The sequence below is a fragment of the Hoplias malabaricus genome, chromosome 4 (genome assembly GCF_029633855.1).
Source record: "Hoplias malabaricus isolate fHopMal1 chromosome 4, fHopMal1.hap1, whole genome shotgun sequence".
NCBI lineage: Eukaryota > Metazoa > Chordata > Actinopteri > Characiformes > Erythrinidae > Hoplias > Hoplias malabaricus.
In genome coordinates, this window is record NC_089803.1 from 19,554,229 (window position 1) to 19,576,144 (window position 21,916).

Genomic DNA, 21,916 nt, shown 5'->3' on the forward strand with positions numbered 1-21,916 from the left:
CATGTCACACAACTGAGCACAGCCACGATCTGAAGACGCTGAAGTCCCCAAACTTTTGAGAAATACTGGTTACTGATCGAGTGTCTAGACACAAATGCACTAAATAAAACCACAACTAAACTGAAGTTTAATAATAACCACACAACAGCGGTACACTCCAGACACAGGGAAATCCCCCATTGATCCGTTACAGTGGTTCAGAGAGTGTGTGAGAACTGCTTCAAACTGCGTCAATTTATAACGTCCTGTAACATTTTTGTAAACAACGCAATAACGATGCATAAGAGAACTATAGGCCTCTTCTCATCTGTAAGCAAAGGCTGAATGTCATAAAATCACAGAAGTAAAAGACAAACTCCCTGACTGCATTTAAACACAGAAAAACACTTGTTAAAATGGGTTTATAACTCTTGTTATATGCAATTATTCTGCTAATAATCACCCTATTTTATAACCTACAGTTATAATCCGAGTACAGTTTTGTATCTGTAAAATATTTAGATGTGCATCACCACATACCTATGATAACGCACTCTTACAACCTGTCTGGTCATTACATACGTACAGAAATACACCAGTGTTACAGGAAAACCCTGTACATTCAGAAACATCAGCACACGTCTGTGTTGATACCAGGTATGGCCCTAAATACCAAAGCACACTTGGAACACCAGCGTGCTTTCTGAAGAGTATTGACCCAGTAACAAGTTTTAAATTCAGTTACATCTTCTATTAAGTCTTTAAGGAAAGGCTTTACACTAGATGCTGGGACGGTGAGTGCAGTGAAGATTTGATGCCATTCAGCCCCAAGAACATAAAGAGAGCTCAGGTACTGATGTCAGATGATTAGTTTCACAAATGCTACTCCAACTCTTTCACTGATCCACAGCCCAATGGCAGTTTTTTTTTTTTCACCCCACCAGCCCATACACACAGGGGTTGGACAATGACAATGAAAGTGAAACACCTGGTTTTAGACCACAGTAATTTATTAGTATGGTGTAGGGCCTCCTTTACAGCGTCAGTTCGTCTTGGGAATGACATATACAAGTCCTGTACAGTGGTCAGAGGGATTTGAAGCCATTCTTCTTGCAGGATAGTGGCCAGGTCTCTACGTGATGCTGGTGGAGGAAAACGTTTCCTGACTCCCTCCTCCAAAACACCCCAAAGTGGCTCAATAATATTTAGATCTGGTGACTGTGCAGGCCATGGGAGATGTTCAACTTCACTTTCATGTTCATCAAACCAGTCTTTCACCAGTCTTGCTGTGTGTATTGGTGCATTGTCGTCCTGATACACGCCACCGCCTTCAGGACACAATGACTGAACCATTGGATGCACATGGTCTTACTGGTGCAGTGTGCAATTAATGAAGATTGACCAGCAGGCTGCTCCAATTTAGCCATGAAACCTCCCACACTACAATGACAGGTGTTTCAGTTTCATTGTCCAACCCCTGTAAATTTAAGCACAGAGAACATGGGCTCATGAGCAGCTGCTGTGGAGCATCCCCTTTCATTTCATGTTTTTCTATACAGTTTTTATAAGCTGTGTCCACTAATGGGAGCACATTTTAAACAAAATGTTGGCTCTACAGAGTATGTTGTCGTACAAGATTAAGAGCTCAAATCCAATGATGACAGAACGGGCAAAAGGTTCATGCATATTTTATTCAAGAGTAAAAAAAGATATTTGTCCCATGGGGCATGCTTACACTGTCTGTAGGTCAGGAAGTCATAATGCCAAAACTGAGTTTCAGAGAAAATACGAGAGATAGAATCACAAAGAACTCATGAAACGCTTCAGTTTCTCAATAAAGTAAACCACGATGAGCGACCAAACGAGGATCAAGTAGAAGTGGAAGAAACCAGCAGAAAGCTCATAATAAATAAGAATATTTCTGAGAATAATGATGATTTGAATATACTTCTCCTTAAAAATGAGATGACACCGTAAGTTGTGCCTGTATTTGCTTTACATTTTGAGTTACCCATGCAGTCATGCTTTATCAGCCCAGATGGCTTTTCAAACAAGTATATGATCATTCACACAGTTGATCCACTTCTGTACATCAACAGAGAAAAGAAATCAATAATAATAATAATAATATTAATAATAAAATCACAAGGTTCTGAACCTTACTGGAGCTTTGTTGAAATGTACAGCAAGAGTAAACAAACAAACAACAAACTAAGGAATAAATAATTCAATAATAATAAATATTATGAACTTAAATTAGAAAAAACAGACGCAAAAATATTTAAATAAATAAATAAACGCTGATTATCCCTTAAAAATATTTACCATTTTATGTACAAAAAAAAAACAAAAAACAAGATCCCAATGTTGTGGTGAGGAGCCGGATCTGTGGTCAGTCTTTTGCAGCTGGACAGGACAGGACCTGATTGAGACCTTGCAGTACATTTCCATAGAGAAGCTTCACCTTTGGGGAAAAAAAACAAAAAAACAAAAAAAAAAAAACCCCAAACAAACAAAAAAACAACAGCAACAGGAAAAAAACAAAAAAACAGAAGAGTACCAAAATTGGCGTAGTCTCTCCGACCCCACTGGTCTTCTCTAACTGGAGCAGGTTTAATGTAAAGTGGTTAATGTGAGTGGACAGGTGCTGTTTCGCTGAGCGTGTTAACAGTCCAGTGGTCAGTACGGAGATTGCTAAAGCCAAGAGAGGTTGCAGCAAGTCCCAGCAAATAACAGAACGACAGCAGAGTACATCGCAGTAGAGCGGACGACTGAACATGGGCTTAGGAGGCCTTTGTACCAGTGGGGGATAAACTTATAAGACTGCATTGCAAATACATACGAAAAGTCTTATGTCTTTGCCAAAGTCCCCATTATTATGTGAATATTATTTGATATTTATCTGTTTAATACTAGTAGCAAAAGAGCTTGAGATTGTGAAAGTAAATGCACACACACACACACACTTTTATGCATTCAATCTAGGGGTGGGATTTAGAGACACCTCAGGGTTTAATTTAAAATGTAGGCGGTCAAAATATGAGGCATGCCAAAGTGTGAGAAGTTTAAGAAGAAGTCTTGAGAAAGTTCAGAGTGCTACACACGCTCTCAAAGTACTTCCCAAGCCTTGTCCAGGCCACATGCTTTTTCCCACACATGTAAAATGTAACCACACTCTGTGTGACTTTATTTTACAGCCAGGGAATGCAGAACCTTCATCGAAAGCTCATCATGACATATTTATTCAGAATCTTTCAGGAGAGAAATGCGATTTAAGAACTGGTTATTTTTCCCACCCCTGATAAATACACACACACACACACACACTTCTCTGACAGCGAATCAACAGCACAAAGGCTTTATGCTCAGCATGAACTGTGGCAGCAGGCGGGAAAAGAAAGAGGAATAGTCTCTCAGTGATAAAAACCTACTTCCTTACCAAGTAATTACATAAATCACCCACCAACCCACGCACAAATACACACACTCACACACACACACACAAATTAAAATGGCAACAGAATTTTAGAGTCCTATTCATTCAAGACAAAAGCACACCACCATCCTATTATCAGTTTGTATTTAATGTCATTGTGCAACCCACTCTCTCTTCCTCTGTCTCACTCATGAAAATGCGCACACACACACACACACTCTCACAAATTAAAATGCCAAAACAGAATAAGACATGCTCCATCTTTTAGCCGTCAGTTTGTATTCCTCCATTTGAATAGCGGCTGAATGTGAAGGTGGCTCTCCGGCCGTTTGGAACTGGACCGCCCTGTGTCCCAACTGTTTGTCCACTGCAGAGAGAAAGAGAGAAGGAGCAGCAGTTTGGATGGAGAGAGAGAGAGAGAGAGAGAGAGAGAGAGAGAGAGAGAGAGAGGGATTGCTTTAGAGGGAGCATGAAGATGAAGGCGAGGAGGAAGAGGAGAGTAATGACGAAGAGTAGAAGAGTCACTGGATATTGCTGTTGTCATCGGTGCCGTTGGACTCGGCCATATTCATGCGGCCCATGGACAGACCCACGCTGTTGACCACGTCGCGGCGAGGAGGCATCCGCTCGTTAATCCGGTCCAGACCCTTTGCCTCTTCGAAACTACTGATCTTATGCTGAGGAGAGAAACCACGGATAGCTACAGAGACAGAGAGAGAGAGAGAGAGAGAGAGAGAGAGAGAGAGAGAGAGGGATGGAGGAGAAAATATGGAAACGGATAAAAAAAAAAAGAATGAAAGAAGATGGAGGGAAAAATGGTCAAAGTGAGAAATAGTTGGGGAAAGGGGTAGGAACAATGAAAGGGATAGAGAAGAGACATTAGGAGAGATAAATATGAAGGTAGGGGAAATATAAAGAATATACAGGATATAGTGTAAAGAGAGAAAGCAGAAAAGGAATAAGAAGTCAAAAAATGAGAGAGAAAGAGAAGATCAAAGTTAGAATATAAAGTGATGATGCTGCATTAACACAATTTCTTAGAGAGAAGTCGCATGTAACTCCTTTTTCACAAAACATCAACCATACAAACTGAACAGTTCCCTAAAAACACACACACACACACACACACACACACACACACACACACACACGGCAGCTAACTGCAGAACTTTCAAGACATCAAACATGTCTCAAAGCAATTACCAAAAAAATAAAAAATTACCAAAAAAAAAAAAAAAGAACTTTGACAAATTCACTTTTACAATTGGCAGCAATTCTGTTTTGTTTCTGTTTAGTGTCCCACACTGCAACATCACCAAAGAGCAAGGGGTGAGTTTTCTGCCCTAAAAGGCTGGAATCACTGTATGTGTTTTGCTGTTAATCCACTTTAATTCAACCAGCACAAGTACATTGTTTACATAATGTGAGAGTGGTAATAGCACTTCCTTGCCTCTCTTGCAGCTCTCACCCCAAAACTATTAAATTAACTCTTCTGTAGTTTTTAAAGTGATGATTTGGCAAAACAATCGAGTTTATGCAATTTTCATTTCATCCTTTAATCATTTCAGCCAATTCACATTAAACAAATAATTAATGGAAGCTGAAACCCCACCAGTTTACACTTTACATAGACGAGTCTCTAGTGGGTTGTGTTTTCTACAAACCCAGGTCAGTGATTTTATTCTTTCCACTCCCAGGTAATTGATGGAATCCAACTTATTCCACCCAGTCCAAGTGCATGGCTGAGTGACTGTTTCCCGACTCAGAAATTGTTAGAGAGGGTCTTGGATACATGACCCTCTGCTGACAACATCTGCTTGAAAAAACACATAAGCGTGTACCTGGATATGAGTTATATTAGCAGAGTAGCACAGAATTTGTTAACATTTGAAGGCAATTCAGCCTGCACTTTCCTCAGGGGAGGAGGAAGAAAGATACCTCCACAAGCGAGGCAGATGGCAACAAAATTCCAAAAAAGCATCTGTAAATGAGGAAACGACCACCCCATGTAGATGCAGTCCTGTCCGAATAGGGCTTACGACAGTTAAATTACTACAGTTTGGTTTCTATAATCATCCCAAGTGAAGAGTTGAAACAATATTATGGGAATGATTTATAATTTCTGCAATGAATCTGTGCTACTGTACATTAACCTCATATTTCCAGCAGGAAAAAAAGAGCCGATTGACTACATTTAAAATCACGGGAAAATTGCATAAACTTGTATTTTTGAAAAACTATCACTTTAACATAGCTCCTCAGTGTTAAAAAGAAAACTCAAGCTATGCACCAAAATACATTAATCTTCTGTTTAAAGGCACATCACTTCAGATTCTCCCAGGATTTTTATACGAGTGTTTCATTTCAAAAAATGATAATCTCCACAGCTTCTTTTGTTTTGTTTTGTTCAAATGTTTGACACTGGTAAGTGTACGGAACTGACGGTAAAGTAGAAGATGGCAGACTGCACAAAATCCATGATAAATCCTCACCAGTGCACCTTTAAATCTGAGTTAATTCAGCTCTGGTGTTTTATACCATGTGGGAGTAAAATGACTTTATCATCTGTTAGCAAACTGTGAATGACAAACAAGCAGCGAAAAATAGAATTGAAACTGAAATGAAGAACTGATAAAACTGATACCAAAGCTAGATATAAGGATAACAGAGCGACAAGAAACTGCTTGACAAAATCACGAGTGTCTGCAGCAGCACGCTAAAGAACACACACACACTTCTATCATCCACTCAGACAGACGTTCATTCTTTTATGTTAAAACCATGTAATCCACACACACACACACACACACTGCATGAGGTAGAATGGTGACAGCTGAGGCCAGCTGTAGTATTCCTAATTCACTTTTTTTTTTAGTTTTCTCTAACCCAAATTCTCCAAACAAAGTGATCTCACACAAACTGCACCACACCATCGATGTTTCCATTAGAAAACAACACCTCACTGAAAATCACAATGGCTTTTTTTTCAAATATCTGGCACTTTTATGCACTTTTATTTTGAAAGGTTACAGTATCGCTTATTGGATTTGAGTCAAATTTGAGTGGTTTATTCTGATGGAAACATGGCAGAGATGATGTGAAAGGCTGCTCTCCAGGGGCTGCATTCACAACACGGCATCAGCAGTAACATTTGCCATAAATAAATAAATAAATAAATAAATAAACAGCAAGGTTTTTCGTGTTGTGTTATGACTTGAAAATCCCCTTCTGGAGAGGTCACATGATCCCTAAATGTCAACTACTAAGAGGAGACCAATCACAGTAGCAATTACAAGGCAGGGCAGGGCTGGGTTGGTCATTATTTTTGAGAACAAGAGCTATTCATGCTCCATGTGTGTATTTTTGCATTTTTTGTCTTCTTTTGTTGCTACTGTTGCTAGCCTGGACAATTTGCAAAATATGCTGTCACAGCCGGTGTACACACATTGTGTAGTCAAGTGTAGTCAACATATGCATGATATCGAAAAGTGGTGTAAAAGTAAATTAAATTAAATGTTAATCCACTAATATGTAATTTTTTTAAAAAGCACTGTTAAGAACATTCTCCTAATTTGACCTTTTAAAGAATCTGCAATAACTTGAAGCCTAGCTGCTCAAGTGATGTATGTTTGCAATGACAGAATCTACAGTTATACCCCTCTCAATTAAATATAGCCTTAAAGGCTAAGCACCAGCTATATGAAAGAGTCAAACAAATAAATACAGTGGAATTTGAGTTCCTTGTGTTTAATGATAGTCAGAAAACATGTTATTTCTTACTAATTCAATAAATAAAGTTTAAAAGATCGTTGGCCCACCCCCAATGGTGTTCGGAAACTCTAATAGGCGTCTTGCCTGTGACGTAGATGGTGGACAACAACTCTAGAAGTTGCACTTAATTTAATGCAAAAGGATGAAAAGGTGTACAGTGGGACATCTGTGCACAAATGGCCCAAAGATCCCAAAATATCCAGAAAATGGACTAAATTTGTCAACTTTAAACGGGCACTTTGGAAAGGACCATCCGCTCACTCCGTTATCTGTAGCTCATTTCACTGGCACTTTTCCAACAATATGGGCATGTAAGGACACCAACGAAAGGTGTTCAAGAGCCTCTGTAACATGGAGGTAAACAGGGTAAGGACACTCACTTCGCCTGTTTTAGTTGGTGTTAGTTAACGTTAGCTTGACTTGCTAAACTCGGTGGCTCAGATTATACTCGGCTACGTAGCTGCATTACGGAGGTGTATAGTGTCGGATGAATTCGAGTTCGACTTCGATCACATTTACAAGAATAACGGTACCTCTAAATTTGAGTGTAGCTTATTGCTAGGCTATTGTCATGAATAATGTTGGTTATTTATCTAGCTAGATACTGTCATAACAATCAGTCATAACGGTGTTTTACCGCGGCGTTGTTCAGCTGTTGTCCACCAGTGACGTCACGGCTGCGGTCAAGAATTTCCGTAGCGAGCTCTGGTTTTTTCGTCAATTTAATAAAATTGTCAGTTTTAAAGCAAATTAAGCTGCTATTTTCATTTTAATTCATACTTATATATGTCAGTAACTAAAATAATGTGAAATATTCATGGAGGTCCATTAAGTGGTGCTTAGCCTTTAAGGGTGCACATGAAACATGCACATGAGGGCATCTATTAAAATTCGAATACAGTAAACAACACCAATTTTTGTTAGCGAATAATTACAAATCCTTGTGTTTTTGCTAGCTTGGAATGAGACATTCACATTAACAGAGGTAGTGGTTCCTCTTATTACAGAGGCCTCCATGTATTCAGACGCATGTAGTTTGCAACCTCACAATGAGATGTCACTTCATTTTACACACTGGACCTACAAATACAAATCTCTTTGCAATAAAAAAATGATCAATTTGCATAAGTTTCATGATTCTTTATCTGCACGTCACATTCACATTTCATCCACAGAGTTCAATAATACGGAGTTCTAAGAATAGTAATGACCATTTAAAAACCTGTTTTATCTTACTAGAGATGTTGATTTGAATTACTTCAGACGTGGTATTCTTTGATGAGATCCGTGTTAAGATTACCTTACACAGGGTTAACCTGATTCATGTTTAGTAGCCCAGCAGCAATACTCCTGTGGCAGTTGTTTACATGAAAATGTGGTGAGATTAACTATTAAGTATCATTAAAATAGCTTGTGAACGTCCTGCTTAGCCTTTCAATGCTTCATTACACTGCAATGTATTAAAAAGGCAAAAAACATAGGCTTTTGTGCCGTAATTCATTTTGTGATCATTAGGCTCTACGAGATTTTTACCAACATCATGTAAAGGTTGTCCAGTTTAGTAACAGCAGCTACAAAATTGTTTGTGGGCAAAGCATGTATAGGCCAACTCTCCGTTATTTGTTAAAGGAAAGGGTACCTCAGTTAGACGTTTCTAACACATGCTTATTGGTGTAACTGTGACAAACATGTATTGTATTAATGTGTATTAATGTATGACAGATGTACTGGTATGTATATGAGTGTAAATTCATGTGATTGACATTTGTGTATGTGTCAGAAGAATGAAAAATAGCTTAGCGCAGTCATGCTTCAGCGCGAGCAGTTATGTTATAAGTGTTAGAGCCATATTTCAGGTATGTGTATGTCTGTATATGTGTGTGTTTGTGTAAGAAGCAATTATCTATCTTGTCTATGATAATGACACTGAGGGTGGTTGGTAACATAAGATGACGCAGCCCCCCGACCTTTTCATAGCAACCACATGCTAAGTTAGCTAGCCGTTGCTAGCAAACTAGCTAGCTAGCAGAGTTCAGCGGTGGCTATGCAACCTCTGAGCAGCACAGAGAGAGAGGCCGGCTGGTGTTTACCTTCTCCGTCCTCAACTGACTCGATAGCTTCTATGGCCTCGATGGTAGCTGAGAAGTCACAGACAGACAGACAGATAGACGGAGAGACAGACGTACGGAGAGACAGAGAGAGGAGGGGTGGAGGGAGCGTTATTGTGGCAGCCATGCACGCAGCACGACCCCCAAACAGTTCGCTGCCAAGGCCGGGCAGTTAGCAGTTAGCGTCAGCGACACCGCTAGGTGGTTAATGTATAGTCTTTTTGTTTGTGTGTGTGTGGTGTGTGTGTATATGTATATGTGTGTGTTTATTTGTTTGTGCTGTTTAGTGTATATAAATGAGGAAAGACATTAATGTAGAATTATGTAAGAGTAGCAGAGGTGTTGAAAGAAAGATAATGAATGGACAGAATGTTCAGAGAAATATGAAATGAAAAAAGTAATAAAACAGAAAAAAGTATAGACAAAAAAAAAAGGAAAAAATATAAAAAAACAAGGTGCTGTAAAGTGGAAATGCAAGTGAGATGTGGATAAAGAAGAGAGAGAATAAGAGGAAGAGAGACCGAGAGAATGGTGGCGTTAAAAGGGAGGTTTAATGATGTTTCCTCTGGTGCTTACCGCTCTGTAAGGTTTGCTTTCCACCAGACAGGACTCCACTGGGCAGCATTCCAGTTGGTGTCAGGCCCTTAAGGGTCAACACATTCTCACTCTCCTCACTGCGAGGAGAAAAAAAGCACAAAGACACAAATACAGTGAGCTGCCAGTTCCTCAGAGACACCTTCCTCAGATCACATCTGCTGTGTTATCAGACACACCTTCTGACAGTGAGTCAAATCTGAATGGTTTGTGATCACTAAGGGGAAATGATCTGATTTCTCATTCTTTATTCAAGTTCTTTGACAAAAACATGTTTTTAAATGTCTAATTGCTGTCTAAATGCTGTAGGAGACTGCAATTTGTGACATAGTCGCATATTTTTGACATTTTATGCAACAATATTACGATCATAAGTGAATGGGCAATTACCATGCAAACACTCATATCAGTGCCCCGTGTTATGCGACAGTAACACGAAAACTCCTCCTCATTAAGGCGTCATTACCACCCGTTAATACCACCGTCTTATTTTTATTTACAGAAAATCTAACGATACTAATTCAATATTTGCTAAAATATCGAAGCAAACAATGGCTAGAGAAATGTCCTTTTCAGTATTAACCTTTTGAAAATTAGTCATAATAATAACGTTAGGTGAAAGAAATGTTCTCGTTAGAGTTAAAGCTAATGTAGGACACCAATAATAAACATTGCTTAAGAGAAATAGTATAATAAAATATTTATCCCTTTGTTGGAATAAGAACCTATGATATGTAATTCACATTATGCCTTTTTCTGTGTTATATGAGTGATGACGCCTGTAATGAGGAAGAGTTCTCGTGTTACTGTCGTATAGTGTTTCTATGGTAATTACCCATACACTTATGATCGTGATATTGGCGCCTAAAATGTCAAAAAATATGCGACTAGGTCACGAATTGCAGTCTCTACATATGTGACTATATCACGAGTAAGTGTGAGACCAGGTTGTGTGTTTGAGGCATTCCGGGTGGGCTCTGGACCTGCTGGGTCACTGATCAGAATTTACAATCTTAAAATTCTCAGTGTGTGTGTGTGGCATGCTCATTTGTTTTGATGACTGTGTGCACTTGAGTGCCGTGGACTCCACCAGTTTTAGTTGATAAGATCAGATTCTGAATCTCTGAACAAATGTTCCAATGGAAAGCATAAGACTCAAACTGAGCACTCATCACTTATCAAACTTATCATTTACAAATGAAAACAATTAATTGAAAACATCAGTTGTGGTGTTGTGATATCAAGAGTTTAAAGGCAAAGCACCAATCAAAAACACAGTCCAGGCCTCTGGCCTCCTGTCTTCTAGAAGGGACTATGCAGAATTATTAATAATCCATTAATAATAAGTAATTAATGACTGGGTTGGTGGATCAGAGTTTTTGTGTGTGTTGCTGGTGTGATTGTGTCAGACACAGTGTTACAGGAATTTTAATAAAGTCATTGCTAGATTGTTAGTGGTCCATAATTATCCATCCGATGCTCGCTCTATGTTCAGAACCTGACCACTGGTGAAGGGCTGGAGAACGGCTAACACAAAGAATGCATTAACACTTTCTACAGTCTTTAACTCTGGTTAATCTTCACATGTTGTTCTAACCCTCCCTGAACTTACCGCAAGACTGAGAACATCTTGGCCATTTTGCCAATTGCACGGATTTTGTTCCTGATCACTTCCTTACGGGCAGCTGCGGCATTGGCTGCGAGAACAAACACACAAACACATTAAAGGGTTAACTTTAAAATACAGGAACCCAGACTGTAAATGAGACAAGATAAAAAACACAAATCCTGATATTTTGCTTCAGATCTAAAACGTAATTCTATATAAATATAAACTTCAAGTTTAAGACACACCATCTAGGGTTTGGGGCGTTGAAGGCCTCTTTGGGTGAAATGTGTAATTGCATTAAACACACAGATTTGGTCATCTTCTCAGTCGTAAAAATCATACCTAGTGCAACTTTAGCACTTTGTTTAACCATGCAACCCATACATGTTCGTATTTACAAAGTGAGCCTGGCCAGCACCAGAAGTTACTTGTGGCTCTTGTGAACAGTGCATATGTTCTCACCATCAAAGATCTCATCACCGTCATTCATCAGTTCATCGTCTGAGCAGATACTGAGCACATTCACCAGCATTTCCGTCACTGCAGAAAGGTCACAGGGGATACACAGAGTCTCAGAATAGTTCAGCATTTTGTGTGTGTGTGTGTTTACGTTTGTGTGTGTTTGCTCTCTCATTAATGATACATATTGCTGGAATAACTGGATTGACCTGTAAGCCAGTATGTTACTAACATAAGGGACAGTAAATATCTTCACTGTCGGATCCAAAAGTTCATACATTCATTCTCACATCAAGAGACACTTTGGGTTGCCAATCCACACCAACGTGTGTTTTTGGAAACCCACGCGTAGAGCATTTCTATTGGTCCATTCGTCGTGAATAATTTTATGAAGTGTGAAGGACAACTGTTGTGTTCAAATGATGTAGTAACTAAAAATGTACAAAAATGGAGATACATGTTTTTGATTTTCCTGTATTACTTAGGGAACAATGACAAGAAATTAGTCATATTAGTCAATAGTGACTGAGATGCACATACAGTGAGTGCTGGAGAGACTGTGGATGTGTGAAATGGCGGGGGGCTACAGCAGGTTGTACTTCACCTCAAGAATACACCTTCAGCGAGGAGTAAACTCAAGTTTTGCTTTTTGAAACTTTCTGGAAATGTTTATAGAATATTTTCCATCTGTGAATGAATCTATAAATGAAGAACCCACAGATACAGAGGGCTGACTACACAAGGAAAAGTATGAAGATATAGCTTTTCATATTGGTTCATATATCTTGCAGTTGTTACACTACGTAAAGAGCAGCTGATGGGTTTATATGATTTAAAAAAAAATCATGTTCACATTCCATTTTGGAGATTCTTGAGAACTGTAGACATTTCACCCCCATCTTACCTTTCTCTCCGACGAAGGGCAGAGACCATGTAAACACGTCCATGAAGTTGGGCAGCCAGTAGGGGTGCGGTGAACAGTTAAACTGCCGAATGTTCATCACATTGTTTTCATATTTGAGCACAGCCGCTATAGAACCATAACGCACACACACACACACACACACACACACACACACACACAAATATGAGAATATGTACCTCACACGTCTATCAGATAAATCATCACTGCTGGAACGAAGCCTCGCATCTACACAATGGCAGTTTTACAGGAGATGGATGAATCTACATATTTGTTGTCAACTTATCAACACAAGCTGATGTGAAAACATTTCAAACAAGTAATACTGGACTACATCTGTTGGTCCACTCGACAGAGAAGTTTCACACCGTGTATTGAGCGGGTTTATAGGCTAAAGGTAAAAAGAAGCAAGCATGACATATTCATGACTGATATGCTGGTATGTTTGCAAGTCGTTCTGACCTTTATTATTATAAACATCCAGGTAATTGGGGGCAGAGAAGATGGTGATTAGGGAGGGGAAGCCTGTCGTCTGGCTCTTTCTGTACATGCGGTAACTGCAGAGAAAATGTGGGAGAGTGAGTTACAAGGAAAACTTCTTTAGGATATATTTTATATATATAACTTGTGTCTAAAATAGTATAATAATAAATAGTCTCTCCATCACTGTGCCACACAGCTCCAGAGTCTAGGAGGAAGTTAGTGTGTTCTCCCTGTGTGTGTGTGGGTTTCCTCTGGCTGTTCTGGTTTCCTCCCACAGTCCAGAAATACATGTTGGTAGACGGACTGGCTGCATGGAAGTGTCCACAGGTGTGAGTGTGTCACTGACTGACTGAGTGTGTGCATGAATAACTGGGTGATGCCCTGTGATGGACTGGTGCCCTGTAAAGATTGTGTTCTTGCATTGCTCCCAAAGATTCTTCGTAGGCAATGGATGCACCATGAGACTGAACAGGATGAAGCGTTTAGGTAAGTTGGATGAATGAATGAATTAATTAATATGTGAGTAGGGCCACAATATTTCAGTGATGCTGAAAACATGGATGGAATCAGAAAACCGAGGAATAAAAACGTACATAAAGACGCAAACGCAAAATACTTGTAAATCTTAACAAAAACCCCTACATATACATCTACTTATATACAGTACCAGTCAAATGTCTGGACACGCCCACTCAGGGAGAGTTTCCTTTGTTTTCTGCCATTTTTCACATGTCGTGAATGTACAGCACGAGTCAAAAGTTTGGGCACATCTTCTCAGTCAATGGTTTTTTATTATTATTTTCTAAATTATACATGAATGTGGAAGACATGAAAACTATGAAGGAACTCGTATGGATTTAGGTAGTAAACAATAAAGTGTTAAACAAACCAGAATAAGTTTAATACTTTAGATTCTTCAAAATAGCCCCCTTTTGTTTTGATGAGAGCTTTGCCCACTCTCTCCGTTCTCTCAATCAGCTTCATGAGGTCGTCACCTGGAATGGTTTTCAGTGAACAGCTGTGGCCTCGTCAAGAGTCAATTTGTAGAACTGCTCACCGCCTTAATGTGTGTGAGACCATAACATGGTTTGTGTAGAGGTAGGGGCTGGTACACAGTTCTGAACAGTGAATAGCCCTAAAGACTAATGAGAAGATGTGTCCAAACTTTTGACTGGTACTGTATATATGTCTGTAGCGCACCTCTCTGTATATTACGTTCAATAATATATTCACATATCTGTATATCATGTTTATAAAATACTAATATATTCACCTAACCTGCACACACTGTAGATAGTGTAGATACTGTATATCCTGTATAACTTGCTGGTTATTGCACTTCTGCTTAGAAGCCAAACTGCATTTGGTTGCTTTGTACTTGTACGTCCACCTGTCTGAGGCGAGGCCGTGGTCAGCTGCCGGCCTCTGGCTTGAACAATTACCAGAGACGGAAGGCTGAGAGTTAAATCTTTACAGTGTTTACCTATGTCTAATAATCTTTGCCAATCATAGATGGTGTTAGACCTGCACACACTGAACAAACAGCTTGTTAAATTCAAAAGCTTGTTTTGCTAGTACTACATTTTAGCAGCAGATTAAATAAATGTGTATATGCCATTTTTTTATCCCTTTTTTTTAAAGAAACAGAAATGAGGAAAAAAAAGAAATACAAGAGAAAAAAACAGAAATTCCAAACAGCACTAAACAAGCTTCTCAATCAGTTAGGGTGTGTCAGAGGTGAGAGGAATGTTATGACTATAATGGAGCAAAATGAGTATTGTTCTGGGGCCTTGAGCCAGGCTTAGTCTCTGATGGCCACACCTAGTAGCTTCTAAGCTACTCCCACAGAGAGACAGAGGGCACAAAGCAGCTATTTCTGCCTTTTACCTCCCTCTTTAATCAGGTGATTTCTCAGCACAGATATCACACTTTGTTTTGTACATAAACTAACTAAAATGATTATGTTTTTATTGTGTGAATGTGTGTGGCTGCCCTCTCGGAAATTCTGAATCACAGTGCATCCAATAACAAAGACAACACGAGGCTCCAGTGATATAGCAATAGAACGCAGTATGGTGAGTTACTGTTCTGAAGGTGCATGACCTTATTCCTTATTAATTTGTTTAATCCCTGTTTGCTCTCAGCATTGAAAAGGATTTCCCAGAATTGCATGCCCAAATATACAGCAACTATTTGCTTGTGGTTTGTCTCTATCCTCAGCAGACAAAGCAAGGCTGCTCATTTGAATAGCTTCCATGGAGGTTATACAAATTGTGTGTGCACAACTGAACACCTGAGGTTTGGACATACAGTTTATTACAGTTAGAAAGTTAGAGTGTTATCTCTGGTCATGCCTAAGCAGTCCAGACCCAGGAGCCATAGAAAAAATACCGGGTCTGGAACCGTAGGAGTCGGCCCCACCTTCTATCCTCATCACAAGCACAACTGTGGTCAGCATGAGTGTGAGCTGGCAAAGCAGATTTGGACAGTTAGCCTTCTCCAAGTTCATCGAGCTGTCCAGTGTTGCTGTGTAAGCAGCAGTTCAAAAACTAGTGGTGGTCAGCGTTACATGTCTCAGAAGAAGCAAGTGCTTGCCCTCACTCTCCCAAATTAATGGCAGTATGTGAGACTGAGGAGTCCCGATTAATGGGTGGAACTGGTGACAAATAAATTGAATTTTGTACAGTTAAAGAGAAAATAGATTCAGAGTGCTGAAAAATGTTATTAAAGAAGAGAGTGTTGCAAAGTGTCTTACCCTGCGTCCTGGGCCTCATGAGCTCTGATAACGGAGAGGAGGTTATTAGTCTGAAGGAACTCACAAACTGCAGGATAGCTGAATAAGAGAGAGAGAGAGATTTAAATAGATTATTGATAAAACCTGATAGCACAGTGAAGTGACTATTGAAAGCCTATTTACGAGGGTAATCAGGTCAAAAAAATAGATGGTCTTCATTCTCAGATCATTCTGCCACTGGTACATCTCGCCTGTAAACTCACTGACAGCCACCAGGTGGCGCTGCAGAATCCTCAGAACTGTCATATGCTTCTGGTGTGAAATACAGTGATGCTGAACAATTTGAGCTAAAGATCTAATTGTAATTACAAATCGCAAAATGTGTTGATTTCTGATTCACATTAACTCCAACAGTGTTGAGTGCAGATACTTGTGATGAGGACTAATATTCAATAATCATATCTGACACAGGCAACATTAGTGGAGAGGCAAAAATGGCAATATAAATAAAATACAAACATAGCCAAAGTGTGCAGAGTTCTGTTTACATAGGTATGGAGCAGCTTTATATACAAACAAGTAAATGGAAAAAAAATCATTACATGAGAAGGAGTGATCAGCGTTAATTTTCATGCATTCGCTCACACACTCTTTCACAGAACATTTCAGAAGACGTGCTGTTCATTATATTCACTGTTTTGAAACGTTTCAGGTTCCTGGTTCTGTAAAACTGTTATAGAAATGGAGGTGAACATAATAACCGAATGAATGTGTGACTGAGTGAGTGTGTGAGAGAGTTCAGGAGTTGTCTGAGGAGCCGTACATTTACAAATGGACACCCCAGTGTTTCCGGATTTTGAGTTGTAATAAGACTGTATCAGTACACAGCCTTTGCATTTTTATTTTACGAGATTTTTATTTCCTTTTTTTTTTTTTTTTTTTTTTTTTTTTTTTAAGAACAACACCATAATACAACACAGTAAACAAGTCTAAACAGCACTGCTCACCATAACATATGCCAGATGACATGCATGGCCTATCACACTCTACATACACAGAATCTTTATCTCAGCATTTCATGCTCATAGATTTTGGCAGGTTTCATAAGATGAGAGAAAGCAAAGTGAGAATGCATGCTAGTGTTAGCTTTAGCACCTCAGGGTCTGTCTCTCTCTCTCTCTCTCTCTCCAGATTAACTGCTGTTCACCTTCTTCTGTACTCTTTTTCTATCTATCTATCTATCTATCTATCTATCTATCTATCTATCTCTACAAATCTGGCAGTAGTAGCCAGTTGTCATAGTAACAACAGATCATTGAGTCCCCAGGGATTGTGGGAATACCTTTTTTTTCGTACCCCTTCCTCGCTGTGCTGACCACTGTTTGTGCTGCTTTACAATTCCAATTACCAACGCTGCTTCATTTTCACGCTGCACCTAATCACTCAGTGAGCACAGCTCTCCTTATACACCCTGTTCTCCAGCTGAATTTTTATAAAACAATGGCCAAAGGGATTGGGGCCATGCTCCCATTGGAAAAATTCACACACCAAGCTTTTAATTCCACAAACAATAGCCACTGACATTAACAAAAAACACTTAAGATATTCAACAGTTAGTTTACGGCGTTTCTGTTTGTAATTAATTCAGTTAAAAAAAAAGCTTCCTTTTGGCTCACAGCTGCATACCACTGTAAGACCAAAGGTATTAATAAAGGTTTCATCTTAAAGAATAATTGAGTATAGGCCACAAAGATGCAAACACGGACTCTGCTCAGTGTTTATATACGCAAACGTGTACATAAACAACAGGGGGACACAGTTATTTTTCATTTTTACTGTATATTGCTTTGGCTAACGTTGCTGTTCATTAGGAATGGGTCAGCATCCTCCCAAATGAGGAGACTTTAGTTTGGCTGATGCTCCACATACTGCCATCTGCTTTACTGGAGGAGAATGTGGTGAATGCATTAAACAGGTGGTTATGGCTGGTTAAACCTGCTGTCAATTTTACAGGCAATTATTTATAAATGTTACAAATGCGGGATATTGTAGGTAGAATATTTAATCGTATAGACAAAGGGGGAGAAGTTTAAAATATGGGAGAATCTCAGGAAAAAATGGGAAAGTTGGCTGGTTTACTCTATACTTAGCCAACTATATCTGAATACCACACTCATCACAGTTTTAAATATCCTGCATAGCCCTTAATGTATTTCTGCCATGTTAAATGTGTATCCAGATATAGTGCTGAAGCCAAAAAGTGAAGCCCTTTTTGCAATAGCCCAGCCATACAGGAGCAGAGACTTATTTCTCTGAAAGGAGCGAGACCTATGAGCATAAAATTAAAGCCACAGTAACACCTCAAAGATTTAAAATCACAGGTTCAATCTGACAAATTTCACCCTGTTTGTAACCTTTGCCTCAAATAATGAAGAAACAACAATAACAACATGGGTTTAGCTTGTTTTGGCTATTGCACCTGCACATATCTCTATTCACACGACACTGATTTCTCTCTCGCCTCTTTAACTGAATGGTTCTTTTTATTTTAGGGCTGGACTTTTGACATAAACAGACAATTACACTATAAACAGACGAATATTACAATTTTTCCCATTTACGTTTTAACCAGTGACCAGCTTCCTCACTGCTAACGTTGTAATCTATATGTGTAGCTTTACTGCCATCTATAGGTGTCAAGTAAATACTTCCTCGATTATAATTGAAATTTGCCTTGTATCTACTGTTATGCACTAGGCTTGTTCAACCATTATTATGTCACAATGACATACACTGAGATGAATATCTATGTCGTTTTACCTTAGAAAGTATCATGAACACCTTTTTATAAAAACAAAACAGTAGTGTCAAGTTGGCATCAAAATGGCTACTGATGATTATTAGTATAAACGCTCATTAATGTTAGTGTAGGTCTGTCCCACGTATCCTGAAGGGCTTGTGTATGTGTCATGTATCCTTATGAACACTAAGATTACTCTGCTACAGAATGTTCCGGGACCTAAAGAGTGCATTTCTGACATTTATATCACCCTGACATTTAAATCGTAACAGACATCACACATTGTGAACAACAGGATCACAACTAAATTCAGCAGAGAGCTCTACCTCACGCAGATTAACACAAAAACTCATCAACAAACTCATACACAGACACTCAGGCGTGTGTTACCTGTAGAAATAGGAGCAGCCGCGGACAGTGTTGTGGCTGAAGTACTCCTGTGACTTCTCATTACCAAAGTCCTCTAAAGGATCTGACCACAACAGATCACACATGGGCCCGAAAGCTGGAGGCTCCTTGAACCGGTCCAGCTGCAGGAGAGAGAGAGAGAGAGAGAGAGAGAGAGAGAGAGAGAGAGAGAGAGAGAGAAGGATTCAAATGATTGTAGACTCACCTTATAATTATAGATATTCAAAGACATTAAACGTACAGCCATTGTGGACACGGATGTTGACCTGTGCACAAACAGCTCATATAAACTCCACAGAAAAGCACTTTAATGCAAGTGCACTGGTGTCATATTATTACATTCTGTGCATCGTCGTAGTATGTTTTGTGAGTTTTTCTAGGACTTGGTAATGCTGATCTGACTCGTAAAGCTGTACATATGCGCCCCCTTCTGGAAACAGATAGATTTGGCATCTACAGAATATTAACAAACATCCATTCATTATCTGTAAGCGCTTATCCAGTTCAGGGTCGCGGTGGCGGAGCCTACCTGGAATCAATGGGCACAAGGCAGGAATACACCCTGGAGGGGGTGCCAGTCCTTAACAAACAATTTCTTGTAGTATTTGTTTATATCTAAGTGCACCATGATAAACTCCTAACTAATATTAGTTCAGTGTGGCATTGCCTTAACTGAACGAAGCTAAATTACCATCAGTCAGACACATATTAGTGAGTGGTGTGTGTGTGTGCGTGCGTTAAAGTGAAGAATTGTTAGAAGGTTAGTGTACGTTTAGGGTTAGGCTAAGGTTAGAGTTAGGCTAGTGTTATTTATGTTTCTGGTTAAGATACATCTACCCAAAGTCCATGTTATGTCCCCTGAAATCACAGAGACTGTGTGTGTCTCTCTCTGTGTATTTGTGTGTGTGTGTGTGTGTGTATGTGTGTGTGTGTATGTGTGTGTGTGTGTGTGTGTGTGTGTGTATGTGTGTGTGTGTGTGTGTGTATGTGTGTGTGTGTATGTGTGTATGTGTGTGTGTGTGAGAGAGAGTGTGTATGCGGGTGTTCGTGCACCTTCTTGATGTCGTCTAACGTGTGTATCTCAGGTGAGAGTCCTCCGTGCACACAGAGAAACTGCTGATTCATCAGAGCTGCCAAAGGCAGACAGTCGAATGCATCCATACATGCATCGTACACCTGCTCCGAGTATTTTATTTTACCTTAAAGAAAGAGACAAAGAGGGAGAAGGGGGGTTTTCAAGAAAACATTAGGGGGAGAAATAAAGAGGGAAAGAGAGAGAAGGGGGTAGAAAGTGAGAAAGAGAAAGAAACGATAAATAAAAAGGGTCTTAAATCATGCAAATTTAGGGAAATGTTCTAAGACTTAATTTTTTCTGAATCTGATTAGTACACAGAGATCCTGCATGCATTTACACATTCACAGAACACTGAGCGAGCAAGCGAAAGAGAGAGAGAGAGACAGAGAATTTATGTGTGTGTATGAGAGAGACAATCTGTACTGTGTCAACTTTGCCATCCCAGATCTACCCCATCTGTTCAGTCACACCACTGCATCACTCAGCGACACAGCTCTACATGCTTACCAAACAAACACACACACACACACACACACACACACACTTGGTGTTTGTGCCTTAGCTTGTTTTCTAATATGAAATTTTAATGGTAAATTTGCTTTTATTTAAAGGCCTAAGTAAAATTTAAGCATGGACTCTCTCACACAACACTGCAGCACATAGCTTTATTTTTAGCGTTAGCGTAAGCAATTTAAAGCATGATTAAATGTGAGAAACCACGATTAATGAGCAAGATGGACTGAGTTGGTGGGAAAGTGACAGTGTTTCTTTGTTACACTTGGATGCAATCCCAAGGTGTGTGAAGTACTTCTGCAGTAGTGTGTGGGGAACGTCGTAGCAGCAGGGCTAACTGCTGACCAGAGGAGATGGCTAATATTAAATTTGAGTAGGTGAAGCATGTGAGGCAAGGCTTCCACATTATGCCAGTGAGAGACCATGGGCAAGACTTTTATCAGTGCATTATTCTACATCTGTAACATCATTCTGGCTCTTTATATTATGTCACACTGGGTATTATGTAAATGTTAATGTGTTTCATAGTAGCAAAATATGATAATAGATATTGAGAACCCGTGTCTCAAACCACTCCTCTCACAGGGTGGAGCTCTGTGAAACAGAGGCAGCACGCTATACAAGTCTGTCCTAAAAATTGTGTGTGTGTGTGTGTGTGTGACTGTGTTCTGACACTTAGCAGATGGAAAAGGGGGGCACCCACTCCTTACTGTCCCCATCAGGGAAATCACACTCGTTGACTCCCTGGGCCAATCATTAAAGAGCAAATTAATTTGCTGCTAATCATTCTCTCTCTCTCTCTCTCTCTCTCTCTCTATTTTGTGAGAGACAGATCTAGAAAGCACTACTGAGAGAACACAGAGTTCTAGAGGAAGATTAAAAGCTATAAAAAATCTTGATGAAAATGGAATTTATTCTTTTATTTTTCTGGAAATCCCTGCATTTTACAGTAATAATAAAGTGCAGTTATCTTGTAAAAGGCAAACATACTGGACGTTGACAGTGGTTTATTCATGCCTCACCTG

General features: G+C 39.5%; 1 protein-coding gene across 4 annotated transcripts in view; it reads right to left on the bottom strand.

The window, feature by feature from the left end:
• Nucleotides 1-1,660: 1,660 nt before the first annotated feature.
• The window catches only part of ppp3cb (protein phosphatase 3, catalytic subunit, beta isozyme), a 67,964-nt gene continuing 47,708 nt past the window's right edge, over nucleotides 1,661-21,916 (bottom strand). For 3 of the 4 annotated variants that reach the window (XM_066669123.1, XM_066669119.1, XM_066669120.1), the window contains exons 5-14: nucleotides 20,357-20,502; nucleotides 19,286-19,425; nucleotides 16,117-16,194; nucleotides 13,341-13,435; nucleotides 12,861-12,986; nucleotides 11,960-12,037; nucleotides 11,501-11,585; nucleotides 9,871-9,968; nucleotides 9,277-9,324; nucleotides 1,661-4,115 (exon numbers count right to left, since the gene is read on the bottom strand). In XM_066669123.1, coding sequence (XP_066525220.1) covers nucleotides 3,937-4,115; nucleotides 9,277-9,324; nucleotides 9,871-9,968; nucleotides 11,501-11,585; nucleotides 11,960-12,037; nucleotides 12,861-12,986; nucleotides 13,341-13,435; nucleotides 16,117-16,194; nucleotides 19,286-19,425; nucleotides 20,357-20,502 — 1,073 coding nt within the window. In that variant the 3' untranslated portion in view covers nucleotides 1,661-3,936. The remainder of the gene's footprint in view (nucleotides 4,116-9,276; nucleotides 9,325-9,870; nucleotides 9,969-11,500; nucleotides 11,586-11,959; nucleotides 12,038-12,860; nucleotides 12,987-13,340; nucleotides 13,436-16,116; nucleotides 16,195-19,285; nucleotides 19,426-20,356; nucleotides 20,503-21,916) is intronic. The other variant, XM_066669122.1, reaches the window with a different exon arrangement.